Source organism: Cyprinus carpio, chromosome B11, assembly GCF_018340385.1.
Source record: "Cyprinus carpio isolate SPL01 chromosome B11, ASM1834038v1, whole genome shotgun sequence".
In the NCBI taxonomy this organism is placed as follows: Eukaryota; Metazoa; Chordata; class Actinopteri; order Cypriniformes; family Cyprinidae; genus Cyprinus; species Cyprinus carpio.
In genome coordinates, this window is record NC_056607.1 from 19382511 (window position 1) to 19397632 (window position 15122).

Consider the following 15122-nt stretch of genomic DNA (forward strand, 5'->3'; position numbering starts at 1 on the left):
GCGAGAGCGAGAGCGAGAGAGATCAGCACAGAAACATCATTATGCCGGAGGTGAATTTTGGAGGGTGAATGTGCATCACAACGACAGTCTCCACTGCTGCCAGCTCGGTCAGACATCCACCTACTGTTAGATAACAATTAGAGACGTGCAGCACTCGGTCAGCCTCCACACAAACACCTTAATATGCCATTTCTCAAAGCAACTGTGCACCATGAAATCAAAACTGGAGTTTTATGACTGTTAACTCTGAGGTCATCGATATTCTAGACACTCCTAAAAGTTCACATAACAAACTTTTAAGAGATGCAGAGGCCCCAAAAAGCATTTGAGCAGTTTAGCCACACTTAAAGGGACAGTTCACCCAAAAATCTAAATTTACCTTCATGTCATTCCACACCTATGTGATTGGAAACAATTTTGGTTCTTATGTGGCACGTGACTTAATGCCAAACACCAAAGCACCAGAGAGGTTTGATTTTGTCGGAATGCATGGCTAATTTTGAATGGCTGTCAGTGAAGAAAGCCACTTTTGTGACCAGATGGTGTAGATACAGTGTCTACCAGCATGAGTGAACTGGGTTCTGATGTAAACTAGGCATTTGGCTATTAAAAGACAAGAACAAAGCCTTCGATATGTTCTTCGATAAGTCCTGTTTCAATTGGAAATACATCAACACAGGAAAGAAAATTTGTTAAACCATTTCAAAGCTTGCTCAGACAGGCATCTAGAATCCAAATGTTGCCCCCAACATCTATTTAATGTCCATCAATCAAATCTGGAATGTAATTATGTTTTCAAGTTCAAAATCCAAGTTCTTCACACAAATTAGCCCAAAATACTGAATCAATGTCCTGCTGTAAATTTGGAGCAAGACCTAACAATATTTCCCTTCTCAAAAACCTACTTGTACGAGATGGAAAGAGTAACATGCATGTCACAGCAACAAGAAAACACGAATATTTCAAAACAGCTGTCATCATGTCTATCCCTGAAAATGTAGGATGACAACAAGTCTTGAGGGAAAGACTGTGATAGGAAGAGTGAGAGAAAGAGTGGGAGAGAGAAAAAAGTTTGTCTGGCAAAAAAAAAAGTAAAAAGAGCTTTGTAACTTGATATACTTCATATCAGAGATTTCGATGCTTTCTGTGGAATATAACACTGTGTGACAAATCTCACAGATCATCAGCAAAGCTCTCCTTGTCTAGGCGGCTTTTCCGTGAAGAGATTCTTAGAGGGAGCTTTTCCAAGAGGTCCACTGGTCAGGATCATATGACCATAAATAGCACTGTGGACTAAACGACTGTTTCTGTAAGATGCATTTAAAGCAGACATCTTAGCAGTTAAAATGGACATAGAAAAAGTGGCTGGTGCTGAACTAATGCTGCAGTATTAAAAACATAAAACCTTTTTTATTTTTTTATTTTTATTTAAAATCTTTAAAATATATAGATTTGTCCTATAATTACAATAAGTTTTAGAAAAGCAAAATGTAAACTATTTAGATAAATACATTTGATATGATCATGTATATAAACCCGTCATATAATATAGTCCATATATATATATAAACAAAATATATTTTAAATAAATAACTTAAGAGAGTTTAAAATAACTGAACTTTAAAGAACTTTAAGGATAAAGTATTTGTCATAACGCTCTTATTCTCACAAGACAATAATGTATTTGCAAAAACAATGGCACACTAAAATTACTGTGATATTTTATATTTATCAGCAAAATCCCTGTAAATATGTGGTGAATATTAACTATATGACCCAGCTCTACTGCGTACTAGCTGATACATGGATAAAAACGAATGGCGACTGCAATAAAGAGACCAGTGGGAGTGCTCAAACAAATTACCACTACATTTTGCTTTTGGACACAGTCTGTTTGTCAGCACACAAGTATAGCCAGGCCATGTGTCTTTAGTCTTTGCTGAGCACTCTCTCAAACCGGCTATAGTTTACTATTGCTTAGAATCCATAACAGTTGTTGAGCCATTTAGGCACACAGGGCAGGATGAATGCAATAATAAAACCAATTCATGACAACAATGATAGCCAAAAGGTAACCAAGCAACATTGTGATAAAAAGCAAGCCCTTGTACACCTCTGTATGAAGATAAAAAGCCCAAAATTATTTTGCAGACTGTTATGTATGAGAAAAAGCAATGCTTTTTGCAATGCACAAAGCAGCCAACATAACAATGAGAACTTAGTCTCAAAAAAGTTCCTTACAAAAAAGTGGAAGAAAAAAGTGAAAAGTGTTTAAATATGAGATTACCCAAATGATTCAGTCATGTATGTAAACCCATCATACAAACTGAATGAAAATATTTTATCTGAGGTATTATGAATTATGGACAAATATTGACCAGAAGTGATGGTTAAATATAAAAAAAAAAAAAAAAAAAAAAAAAAAAAAAAAAAATTCTTAATGGTGTATTTGTTTCCTACAAACATGCATGATTATTGTGATTTTTTTTTTTTTTTTATTATCAGCTGTTTGGACTCTCATTCTGATGGCACCCATTCACTGCAGAGGATCAACTGGTAACATATTTTAATTTTTGCTCAATGCAGCTATTTTATATGATAATATTAAGATTACTTGCAGGTACAGTATAAAAAATAAATATAAACTAGCATTGAGATTTCATGATGAAATTGTATGGTGGAATTCTAAGCTACTATTTTCATGTTTTCTTTTTAAATCTGAGCCACATCACCTCATCATGCCAATGAAGATCAATCAAATTTGCAAAAATGAAAGCCAGTCACACAGCTGATCACACCAAACTAACCCTGCATGTCTGGCAGGGCATGCAGAAAATTGTCTGAAATGTTACTGTTAAATTTCCTCCGTGATGAATGCATATCGGCTCTCTATCGTGTTTTCTGGAACACAGTCTCATATTCAGCACTAAGCAGATAGCGGTGTGGAATCATTTACAGTGCATTTCTATGCTCAGAGACATCTATCTTTTTAATGGGCTTCTTATCAAACGCCAGCGAGCCAACCGTGCAGCCCAAGCATGAAAGCCTAATTGAATCATAGAATGCTAGGGCATTGCAAAACCTATCTGATGACACTGTCAACCTGGCATATAAATTAAGCAGGGCTCTAGGAGAAAATAGTGCTCTGCATGCCCAGCCTGCAGTAATAAAGCAAATCTTTAGCATTAATGCTTTATTTAAAAGTGCATTAACACAGATAGGTTATTAATTTCAAGCATTTTATGAGTATAATAGCACAGATGACCATGAAAGGCACCTTGATCGTGTGGTAAAAGAATATACCGCTGGGCTCAATGTGGGCCTACTAGGGATTGGCTGGGATATGAGCAAGTCTTTTTCTCTAAAAACTCACTCTGACTTGCCAGACCTTACCAGTATCTGACAATCTAACATTAAATGACAGATGCAAACTCCTTACATACTAAGTAGCAAATAAATACAAATTTCTGCTTCATTCAATTCAATATTTTATCTGTTGTTTCTTTGTAATTAAATTGTGAAATTTATAAGCACTTTCACAATGAAAATGGTTTCTGTTCACACACACACGTATATATTCTTTCCTTATGCTCATCAAGGCTTTATCTATTTGATCAAAAATGTATTTTTATTTTAATATACTTTTATACTTTATATTTCTATCTTTTTAGACTTTTTTCCATCAAAGAATCAAAGACAAAAGTATTACAGGTTCTAATATATATATATCTATATCTCTATATCTATATCTATATCTACAGGGAGTGCAGAATTATTAGGCAAGTTGTATTTGAGGAATAATTTTATTATTGAACAACAACCATGTTCTCAATGAATCCAAAAACTCAATATCAAAGCTGAATATTTTTGGAAGTAGTTTTTAGTTTGTTTTTAGTTGTAGCTATTTTAGGAGGATATGTGTGTGCAGATGACTATTACTGTGCATAATTATTCGGCAACTTAACAAAAAAACAAATATATACCCATTTCAATTATTTATTTTCAGCAGTGAAACCAATATAACATCTCAACATTCACAAATATACATTTCTGACATTCAAAAACAAAACAAAAACAAATCAGTGACCAATATAGCCACCTTTCTTTGCAAGGACACTCAAAAGCCTGCCATCCATGGATTCTGTCAGTGTTTTGATCTGTTCACCATCAACATTGCGTGCAGCAGCAACCACAGCCTCCCAGACACTGTTCAGAGAGGTGTACTGTTTTCCCTCCTTGTAAATCTCACATTTCATGATGGACCACAGGTTCTCTATGGGGTTCAGATCAGGTGAACAAGGAGGCCAAGTCATTAGTTTTTCTTCTTTTAGACCCTTTCTTGCCAGCCACGCTGTGGAGTACTTGGACGCGTGTGATGGAGCATTGTCCTGCATGAAAATCATGTTTTTCTTGAAGGATGCAGACTTCTTCCTGTACCACTGCTTGAAGGTGTCTTCCAGAAACTGGCAGTAGGACTGGGAGTTGAGCTTGACTCCATCCTCAACCCGAAAAGGCCCCACAAGCTCATCTTTGATGATAGCAGCCCAAACCAGTACTCCACCTCCACCTTGCTGGCGTCTGAGTCGGACTGGAGCTCTCTGCCCTTTACCGATCCAGCCACGGGCCCATCCATCTGGCCCATCAAGACTCACTCTCATTTCATCAGTCCATAAAACCTTAGAAAAATCAGTCTTGAGATATTTCTTTGCCCAGTCTTGACGTTTCAGCATGTGTGTCTTGTTCAGTGGTGGTCGGTTTTTCAGCCTTTCTTACCTTGGCCATGTCTCTGAGTATTGCACACCTTGTGCTTTTGGGCACTCCAGTGATGTTGCAGCTCTGAAATATGTCAAAACTGGTGGCAAGTGGCATCTTGGCAGCTGTACGCTTGACTTTTCTCAGTTCACGGGCAGTTATTTTGCGCCTTGGTTTTTCCACACACTTCTTGCGACCCTGTTGGCTATTTTGAATGAAACACTTGATTGTTCGATGATCACGCTTCAGAAGCTTGGCAATTTTAAGAGTGCTGCATCCCTCTGCAAGATATCTCACTATTTTTGACTTTTCGGAGCCTGTCAAGTCCTTCTTTTGACCCATTTTGCCAAAGGAAAGGAAGTTGCCTAATAATTATGCACACCTGATATAGGGTGTTGATGTCATTAAACCACACCCCTTCTCATTACTGAGATGCACATCACCTAATATGCTTAATTGGTAGTAGGCTTTCGAGCCTATTACAGCTTGGAGTAAGACAACATGCATAAAGAGGATGATGTGGTCAAAATACTCATTTGCCTAATAATTCTGCACACAGTGTATATATATATATATATATATATATATATATATATATATATATATATATATATATATATATATATATATATATATATATATATATATATATATATTAAGCAGCACAACAATTTCAACACTGATAATAATCAGCATATTAGAATGATTTCTGAAGGATCATGTGGCACTGAAGACTGGAGTAATGGCTGACTAAATTTCAGCGCTGTATCATGGAAATAAATTCTATATTAAAGTTTATTAAAATAGAAAGCCAACACTAGAAATTGCAATAATATTTTACAATATTACTGTTTTTTTTCCTGTATTTTTTATCAAATAAAAACAGCCTTCATGAGCATAAGAGATGTCATAAAAATAAAAAACACTAAAAACTTTACTGATCCTAGACTTTTATATGGCAGTGTATATAAAAAATATTATTATTATTATTATTATTATTATTATTATTGAAGAAAACAATTAGTGGTGTACAATTTTACAAGTAAATGTTTTGCTTTAAAAGTTTTACTTTGTTCAATTCAATAAAAAAAATACTTTTATAAAACATTGAAACAAATAATTATATGATGCACAGGTTAAACATGCAAAATTATTGACATGTCAATGGAATATTATTTATTTTGTAAATACATAAATGGTGTGCTTTACCAGATTAACACATGAGACAATCCCTGGGCCAAATATCGAATTTGCATTAATCCTATTGTCAAATGACTTATGTATTTCTGTCAAAATAATGTACAGTTTGATTGGACTTTTGACATCAACAACAAAAGACTTGATCATATCTAACTATGCACAGGTCAGCTGTGTTTTATTATTTGCATTTATCATAATTTTTCTCTGCTGAACAAACATGTGACCCACCAGTGAAAAAGCACTGCTAGGTTCAGTCTTATAGAGTGAAATAAAGAAGCAAAGTGTTTCTGTTGATTCAGCTGTCTGCATTTTGAATAAAGTGCACAACAAATTGGCACAGTCTCGCTGACTTGCGTAAAATTTTTATCTTTCCTAAAAGATTTCCTTGATGGAACGCTGACTGCCTTATATTTGAAGTCATTCATTAAGCATAGTGAGAAATATTCCAAGCAACCAATTCATTTTAAATGATATTCCTCCAGTTAATTTCGCACACTGCTTCAAACTCTATTTAGCTGCTGATTTGAAAGCGGTTCAGCACAAACAAATGAAGCGCTATAATCAAGGTCTGCTTCTCTTCAAAGAAAACCACGAGAAGTCTAAAGGGAATTTTCATCACCTCGAAGCAAGCGGCTGTTTGGAGGATATCACAGACAAAGCTTTTAACTAAGAGTTAACAGTGCAAAAAGATGGAAAGGAATATTGAGGTATGCAAAGTCAAACTTTTCCCACAAAGAATGCATTGTCGTTTCTAATTTCACAGGGGTGCAAATGAACAATGGGTGTGCAATAAAGCCATTATCTGCACGGCACCCATTCCCTGCATAGGATAGGCAATGTTTAGCTGTGTTTCAACTTTACAAACCATGGGCCACGTTAATGAAACATAAGCGAACAAACTTCTCTGTAAATTGTTTGTAAAAACTATTCTCACACATGCAGTTGCTTTTAATTTTAATGCAATCATTTACTTAAGAATGGTCTTATTCTTTTCACGTATGTTTAATGAATGAGGTCCAATGATACTGTGTTCTTAAATGTTGTTGAAATAAGGTTTGATGTACAATATCAGAGTCATATATTTATAGAGCACGTCAGCACATATTGTTACTTAAATATTAATCACCAGCCGGAGAATGACGCCATCAAACTGTCAAAACAGATCAAGTTCATTGCGGTGGACATAAAGATTTACTTCATATTGATAAAGGATGTTGATGTTGTGCTGTCCTGCAAGTCAGATTCAAGATCAATTACACTAGAAATTGAAAGAAGACCGGACGATGAAAGCTATCATCTGATATGAGGTGTCAGGTATCAAACAGAATAAATGAAAACAAGAAAAATAAGCCTACAGTATGTTATGGGTAGTTGACAATTAAAGACAATTTATGTTATTTGTACAAAACAGCACACTTCACTATATAGGACTTATAAGTCTTTAGAGTCACTATTTTGTTTTTTTTCTTCCTCAGAAGGTTGATTCAAGAGGGTTAAGTTAATCAATTAAAAGGATGTGTTCTGATTAAAATGAATTCAGTTAATTCTTTATATATGTGATTTAATGGAACAATAGGGGTCAATGGTCCTACAGACAAAACATTAAATGGCTTGAGAAGCTTCTAAAAAGTTTTCATTTAATATGGTTTACAACAGGTTTTTTTTTTTTTAATTCTTGATTGTTCTACAGCATTTATCATTTATCATACACTATAAACACAAATGTACCTTTTAAAATAAGAATTGTTGCTTAGATTTAGTAGGCTGCATTGTCAGGTTACATATTATTTAATATTCTCTTAATTTTAAATTTATTATCAATACTCCTGCTAGTTTCATCAGCAGATTCTAGAAAAAAGACTTATGAAGATTTTAGGCAACTTCTACCATGATGATGATTTAGAAGATACCAACACATGATACAGAATAACAGCAATTTTATACTACATGTTATATTATACACACACACACACACACACACACACACACACACACACAAACACACACACATTAGATAGATAGATTATTATGTTATTTATGGTAGGGATGCACAATATTATCGGATTGATATCGGAATCGGCCGATAATGGCTTTAAATTTAAATATCAGCTTCAGCCTGATATGATAAATTATGCCGATATGTCTTGCAGATAAGAGGAATATCTTAACTCACATGTGCTTAGGGGGTGCAAGTGATTAGATCACATCAGCAGCGTGGCTCATTCTTGAAGCAAATTTTTGTCTGAATGATGATTAGATTGACTGTTTTGGATCGTTGCATTTAATCTATGAAAGCACATACAGAATGATGCATTCGGTGTGTGGTAGAGTAAACAGCAATAGCACATGCAGCGCTGCAGCGGCAGCCTCCCCCAGGTCCTAATGACACAAATAAGAGTTGAAAAATATTGGCATATTGGATATCGGCAAAAATCCAACTTGGTGCATCCCTAATTTATGGTGTAATTATTAAAAGCTCACTGTATTATAAATTGTATTATGAGAGAGAGATAGACTAAACGAGTGTGATTACCTTAATCTGATACAGCATTCATTCTATAACTCAATCTCATATTCAGCATAAATAGTTTGAATATCCGCTGAGGAAAGCGTTAGGCTCTTTGTCATACTTTTCTTTCATAAGGGTGATTTACAATGACAGTGCTGCTCAGTGCATTTGTTGGTTGCATCTTACAAGTTGTTGTTGAAAGCAAAAATAACTTCCTTGTTTACAACTCTGTTTCAGTCTCTTTCAATATAAAAGTCAGAATGAAGTGAATAATGGCAGAATAAAGTAACTAATCACCATCACAAACACACACAGTTTCCCAATACTAAAAATTATTATTAAATACTTATATTATTTGTTATTGAATAATAATAATATTTAATAAACAACAACAGCCATCATAAAAGTTTCATTCAAAAGTAAAACGGCAGTGCACTCTGGTATACAGCATTAAAATTATATAAAATGTAACGTGATGAGATTTTTCCCTCAGCCAAAACTATTTGCTCTGGAACAAATAATAGTTTATTGAGATCAAAGACTGCCCTTTAGATTTACCCAAAACAAATTATATCTCATGTTTAACCACCATAGAGACATAAGAGCCAGTGGCAAATTCAGAAGATCTGGCGGGTTCATGAGCACTGAACGTCCGATGACGCCCTGGAGATTTTCAAGTACAGTAGATGTTATCTTTATTAATAAACTGATAATTTTAAGTCTAAACAAGTACATTCTCACCTAAAAACTCTTAAAACTACATTTTGTTACACAAATCTTTTATTTATATTATTCATAAAATTATAGTGGTCTGAATATTGCACTCCTCTCAGCCAATCAGATTTAAGGACCAGAAAAAACTGTTGTATAAAACTTGATAATAATGAGGATATGCAGCTTAAACCAAGTTCAGGATATTTACAGTAAGTAACTGTTATTTACTTCAGTGCCATGTGGGTCAGTGACTTGGAGATGAGCCTTCAATTTGTTTGTCTGTGTCAGATGGCTGTGATGCCCACTGACGTTCACAGGAAGGCTTCTTTTCTCGCCCATCATCCCCGCTGACAGGACGGCCCCCTCTCTTTGCCTCATTCATCTTCATTAGCTGTCCATTCCCTCCATCTCATGTCAAAAATACTTAATGTCTCTGTTGCATGGGCCAAGATGAGCCCTGATTAGTTAGCGCTAATACTGACGCATTTCAGCATAGCCTCTGCGTTCCTCCCTGATCCGGCTCCGTTAACTGTCCCTGTAGTCCTTTTAGCAAAGAAACAATACAGCTGCCATCTGTTTCCTGCTATACTTCCTACTGTTTTACGTGGCCTACCACCTCCCGCCTAACCAGTTAAACAGCAGGGAAAACAGCAAGAATGAAGGCAAATACAAATATGTTTACTTTAAATGAGTGCCAGCGCCAAATTTACCACTGAGCCTTGGCCTCTAAAAACAATGGTAAAGTAATACCTACAGAGATGGGAAATCACAGATATATATAAATCCAAGGATCAAGACTTTATTAAAAACTTTAAGGCAATCTAAATATGAGTAGACCATGTAATAATTCTAAAAATAAAAAACAACCATTAAAACAGCATTTGATTTACTTACTATCGAACAAGCGTGGTTCTGTGGTTCAGTTCCATTTTCCCTCTTCTCAGCATGGGGCATGAAAAATTTTAGTTGCCTTGTTTAACCATTTCCATTCCATTCTGTTTACAATGTTGCTGATTTTATTTTTTATTTATTTTTTTGTCACATTTAGTAACCTCTGTTTGTGTGTTACTATACTCAAAATGATCCGTTAGCTGATTGTCACCTTTGTAAATTCAGTCAAGACATTTAGTTAAATAAATAAATATGATAGCAGCTCAGCAGGCACTTTTCTTTTACAGTGTATTTCATATCAAAATATTGGCTTTGAGAATCATATCTCTTGTGGATAATAAGTATTCTAAAGACTTAGGAGTCAAAGCTGCATTGCAGGAAATTAGATCCTAAAATATTCTTCTCATTTCAATTGCACTGAAAATGAAAAGACTAGCAAAACCCTATGAACTGGCAAAGCATGCAAATCTTCATTAGAAACTTTTCAGTCAATAATCTTCCTCAAACATTTGATTCACCAGCATATTTAAGAAAAAATTTCAAAGAAAAAAAATATTAAAATAACATTGAGTGGTAGAGCGAATGCGTCATTCTAGGCCGCAACTGAAAACACATGGCCTTCCCCACAGCCACTGGATTCAGTAGAGTTGGTGTATGCTGATAGGATTATGATCATTTCAGTGTGAGGATTTGTCACAAAGCATTGCACAGCTCACCTGCTCTTAATATTTATTCAGCACCAACAGTGGAGTGCTATTATGAAATGTAACTTTTTATAATGTGTCATACCTGCCTCTTCCACTTCCTCCGTATCTTCTTCCTCTTCTGCATTTTGTGTCAGAGGTTCTGCAGAACCGACTTCTATCATTAAGATCCTCTCAGTTTCTGCAGTCTGGCAAAGGACACCAGAATACATTATACATCAACACAATTAACTGATTTGACATTATCATTCTACCGCTAAACTAGCTATTGTTCATTTACCGCATTTGTGAATGCAATTACACTTTTAGATTTTTGTGCAGGGGTTGGGAGAGATTTTTTTTTTTAATGTTTTTGGAAGTCTCATAGGCTTACTGCATTTATTTTTTCATTAATGATCAAAATAAAGTAAAAACAGTAATATTTAAAACATCTCGGTTACGTATGGTAACCCTTGTTCCCTGAAGGAGGAAACGGAGACGTCACGTCGGTGACCGACGAATTGGGATATCGCAATCTCAATTAGCCGGTCACCGACGTGACGTCGTGAGTGACCGACTGAAAGGGAACTGTTATTACATTTCAAATGAACTGTTCTTTGTTTATATATTTTAAAATATAATTTATTCCTGTGATAGAAAAATAAAATGTTACTGTACCCAAACCTTTGAATGGCAGTGTCATTTTTTTTACCTTTAGTGCCTCAAGTTGGGCTAAACGGCATCGCTGAAGCAAATCTACAAACAGGTAAATGAGCAGAGCCTAAAAGAGAATGAATCAACATTTATTTTATGTAAATAAGTTATTGCAGACACAATGTTTTCTAATTTTGCAAGAAAATCCAGAAAATATGTTCGTTTGAAAAAAATGGCAGTTTAAAGACCATCAAGATGCCGGTGTGCTCTTAAAAGCTGATTGTTTTATTTAAATTTATATGCATTTGTGTAGGTTTTTATGATTTTTTTTTTTTTAATCTGTGGAAATCTGCTGAATATCCTGTGGAGTTCTGTGGCTGATGGTTTGGGGTCAGAGTAAATTGTCGAAGCATATTTTGTTATTAAAATAAAACTGCTACCCAATTTTTTTTTTTTTTTTTTTGTGCTGCAATAGAACAAAAGTTCTAAAAAAGAATAAAAGACAGCAGCATAAGTAAGTTTTTCAAAGCTGGAAGATTCTGACATTTTTTACAATAAGTCTCTCTTAAATGTCAAACAAGACAAATGTCAGTCGCAATGTCATGCTATTATCAAAACGCAAGGTCTGCTTTAGAACTGTAGATACTGTGAAGTCAAAATCAACTCCATCAAATGTCAGAAAATGGTTCAATAAAAGAGGAAGATGAAAATATGAATAGAAAAAGAAGCCACCTCATAATTACCAAAAGAAGCAGCAGTTTTGAAAAACCACGTAAGTTTTGAAACGTTGAAGTTGTTTGAAAAGAAAAGCGTCTTACCTGCACTAGAAAGCCTACAAGGAAGGATATCAAGAAAGGCACCAGACCTGCCCGAGCGATAGTTACAGGCAATCCTACAAAAAAAAAAAAAAAAAAAAAAAACTTATCTGATGAATTTGTCACGACAGAATCTGATGTATTCTGAATATATCTGCATGGCCTTATATTAAAGCAAACATATTCACAAATTCAGCCACTCATATCAGATATTATCTCTAGACTGAATCATTTGATGGTGGTAATTTTATCATGGCTAAAAGAACACTTTAAAATGATTTAACTCAGATAGGAGGAAATGAAAAGAGAAATGTCTTTTTTTAACAACTATTAAATCTCACTGAAAACAGAACAGTTAAATTCAATGCCCCATGTAATTGCTGTGTCTTATAAATATATATCTGCTACTGTTCAGACCGTAAACCCTGGGTATATCATTAACAAAACAGAATATAGTCTTGCTGAAAACCCATTGAGAAATTATGTTTAACTTCATTTTGCCTGCTAATGTTCTCATGCATGGATTTTATTCCTTGCTTTTCCATTCCAATAGTTAATTAAAGAAAATAAAATCTTCTGCAGTCTTTTCTTAACTGCTGTGGATCAGTGAGCATCTGTCTCATATGCGGTGCAGAAAATAACAAGGACTAAATTAGATAAATCAGTATAATGCTATTTACTAGTATATTTTTATTTGCACACTAAGACTTTACATACCCAGGATCCCGGTTCCCAGTATTGTAGCAATTGTTAAAAAATCTGTGGAGAGACAACATATGTTCAAATGTTTAATATAACAGAACTGAATTAATGAATGTATTTCATGCATTCGTAATGCACATCATCTGTGGTAACAGGGAAGCTGATTTGTGCACTGGATGAACACATGTACATAAATGATACATCTTGATCTAAGTTCACCACATAACTATAAATGAAAATTCGGGACAGTTCATCAGTTAAAAATAAATAAATAAATAACTGAATTTTCCTATTATTTATCTAACCTATTATTTATTCGGTTTTGTGTTTTGACAATAATGATGAAATTAATACTTATATTCTGCACAGGTCCAATAAGATAAAAGATCCTCCCTATCAAACCATCACAATGTCACCTTGTCTTATCGCAGCTCAACTCTTTCAGCTCTAACCCGAGGTGGCAGTCAAGATTTACATGTGTGCAGGTAAGGATTGAAGAGCAGCTGTACAGTGTAATGAGAGAAGCAATGCAAGAAGAACTGTGCTGCGTAGAAGAGAAAGAGAGAGAGGAAAAAAATCCCTAAGCATAAACACATCTCCTCTGGCCTAATTACAAAAATTACGCCACGGCTCTTTGATGCATATTAATAAGATGCTTCTGATTAGCCTCTCACAGAGAAATTACAGCGGCAGTCACGAATGAGAAGCCAGACTGAAAAGTTCAAATTGACTTTGCTGACACTACAGATAGCATTTGATTTTCCAATTACAGTGTAAATGTTTGGGCAGGATTAGTTACAGATGCACGAATATCATCGGGGAATAAACACTTATTGTTAAAATGGAAAAATGATCCTTGAAGGCTTTTTATCTGCCTCAAAGTACAACAAACCAGGTATTATCGTCGGCAAGGAGTGATATTAGCATTTCATGTCTAAAAATACCAGAAAAAAACAACAAAAACAAAACTTTTGTTATCTGTAAAAGCAGCATGGCCCATATCATCAGGCCCCTAAATGAACTCTCAGCTCAGAGATATGAGTTTGTGTAATAATATGACATGCCAGGAAATGAAATTTGAGAGATGAAAGAGGTTCGTCAATGCCGTAAGCTAGCAAATAACAGAAAGAAGTCTGGTAAATGGGCAGATTTGATTAATTGACAGAATGCCTGAAATACTGTATACAATCTTTGCAGGCAGAATTATGGGGCAGCTATTTGCGGATTTGAATTACGCCCACACTCCCAGTCAAGATGATGGATGACAATAAGTAAGTACAGAAGTAGCAAAGTAACTATGATGGCATTTTAATGACGCCGATATCAGTCGCTCTGGCAACCAGCCAAGTCAAGAAACATCCTCGCGCAGCCGTTTAATCTCAACATCACGCAAGTTTCGCTGCGGAACGCGTTTTCCTGCAGGTCTCTCATATTAGGTCTGATTAATGGATGGTTGTTGAATTTTTATGTACTTACACTATAAACCTCATTTCTGGAAATCACAATGCAGACAGTAATTGTGTTATCGGCTTGCTAAAATCCACTTAGGGATATAAAACAGGAGAAAAATTGAAGACACAATGAAAATTATGCCTGATGCTGAACAAACAACAGGACCTGTCAGTATATACACACTTCTGCTTGATGGCCGGATTTAGCATCAAATCCAAGCAGTTTACACATAAAATAGGCCTAAAAGGTTTACACAGCTGTCACATAATGCAGCTACTCTGCCAATAACAACATCTGCAGGCTTTCGACTAAAACAACACCACAGCACGTGCAGCTGTAACCAGAAACATTAAGCTGGGGTGCTTTCTATTGCCATTTAAAGGAATAGTTGATTTGCGCTGAACCCAAAGGGAGATGTTTAGCAGAATATTAACTCTGCTTTTTCTTTCAATGAAAGTAAACAGATAACAGGTGCCGTTAAGCTCTGAAAATTACTATCAACAAGCAACATAAACGTGGTCCTCATGCACAATTTTCTGAATCTCCTGATTCGGTAAGTTAGCTTTGGATGCTTTGGAAGTTGGATATCTCTGGTAACACTTTAGTATAGGGACTAATTCTCACTATTAACTAGTTGCTTGCCTTAACATATTAGCTGGTTATTAGTAGGCCTACTTATAAAGCACATATTCTGCATACCATATACATCCCTAATCCTACCCAATACCTGAATTTAACAACTACCTTATA

The 15122-nt window shown here is 35.2% G+C and overlaps 1 protein-coding gene across 1 annotated transcript in view; it reads right to left on the reverse strand.

The window, feature by feature from the left end:
- The window catches only part of si:ch211-51h4.2, a 113126-nt gene that overhangs the window by 96809 nt on the left and 1195 nt on the right, over positions 1–15122 (reverse strand). Inside the window, exons 2-5 of the mRNA XM_042734425.1 lie at positions 12936–12977; positions 12222–12295; positions 11462–11530; positions 10856–10958 (exon numbers count right to left, since the gene is read on the reverse strand). Of these exons, the coding sequence (XP_042590359.1) occupies positions 10856–10958; positions 11462–11530; positions 12222–12295; positions 12936–12977 (288 nt within the window). The remainder of the gene's footprint in view (positions 1–10855; positions 10959–11461; positions 11531–12221; positions 12296–12935; positions 12978–15122) is intronic.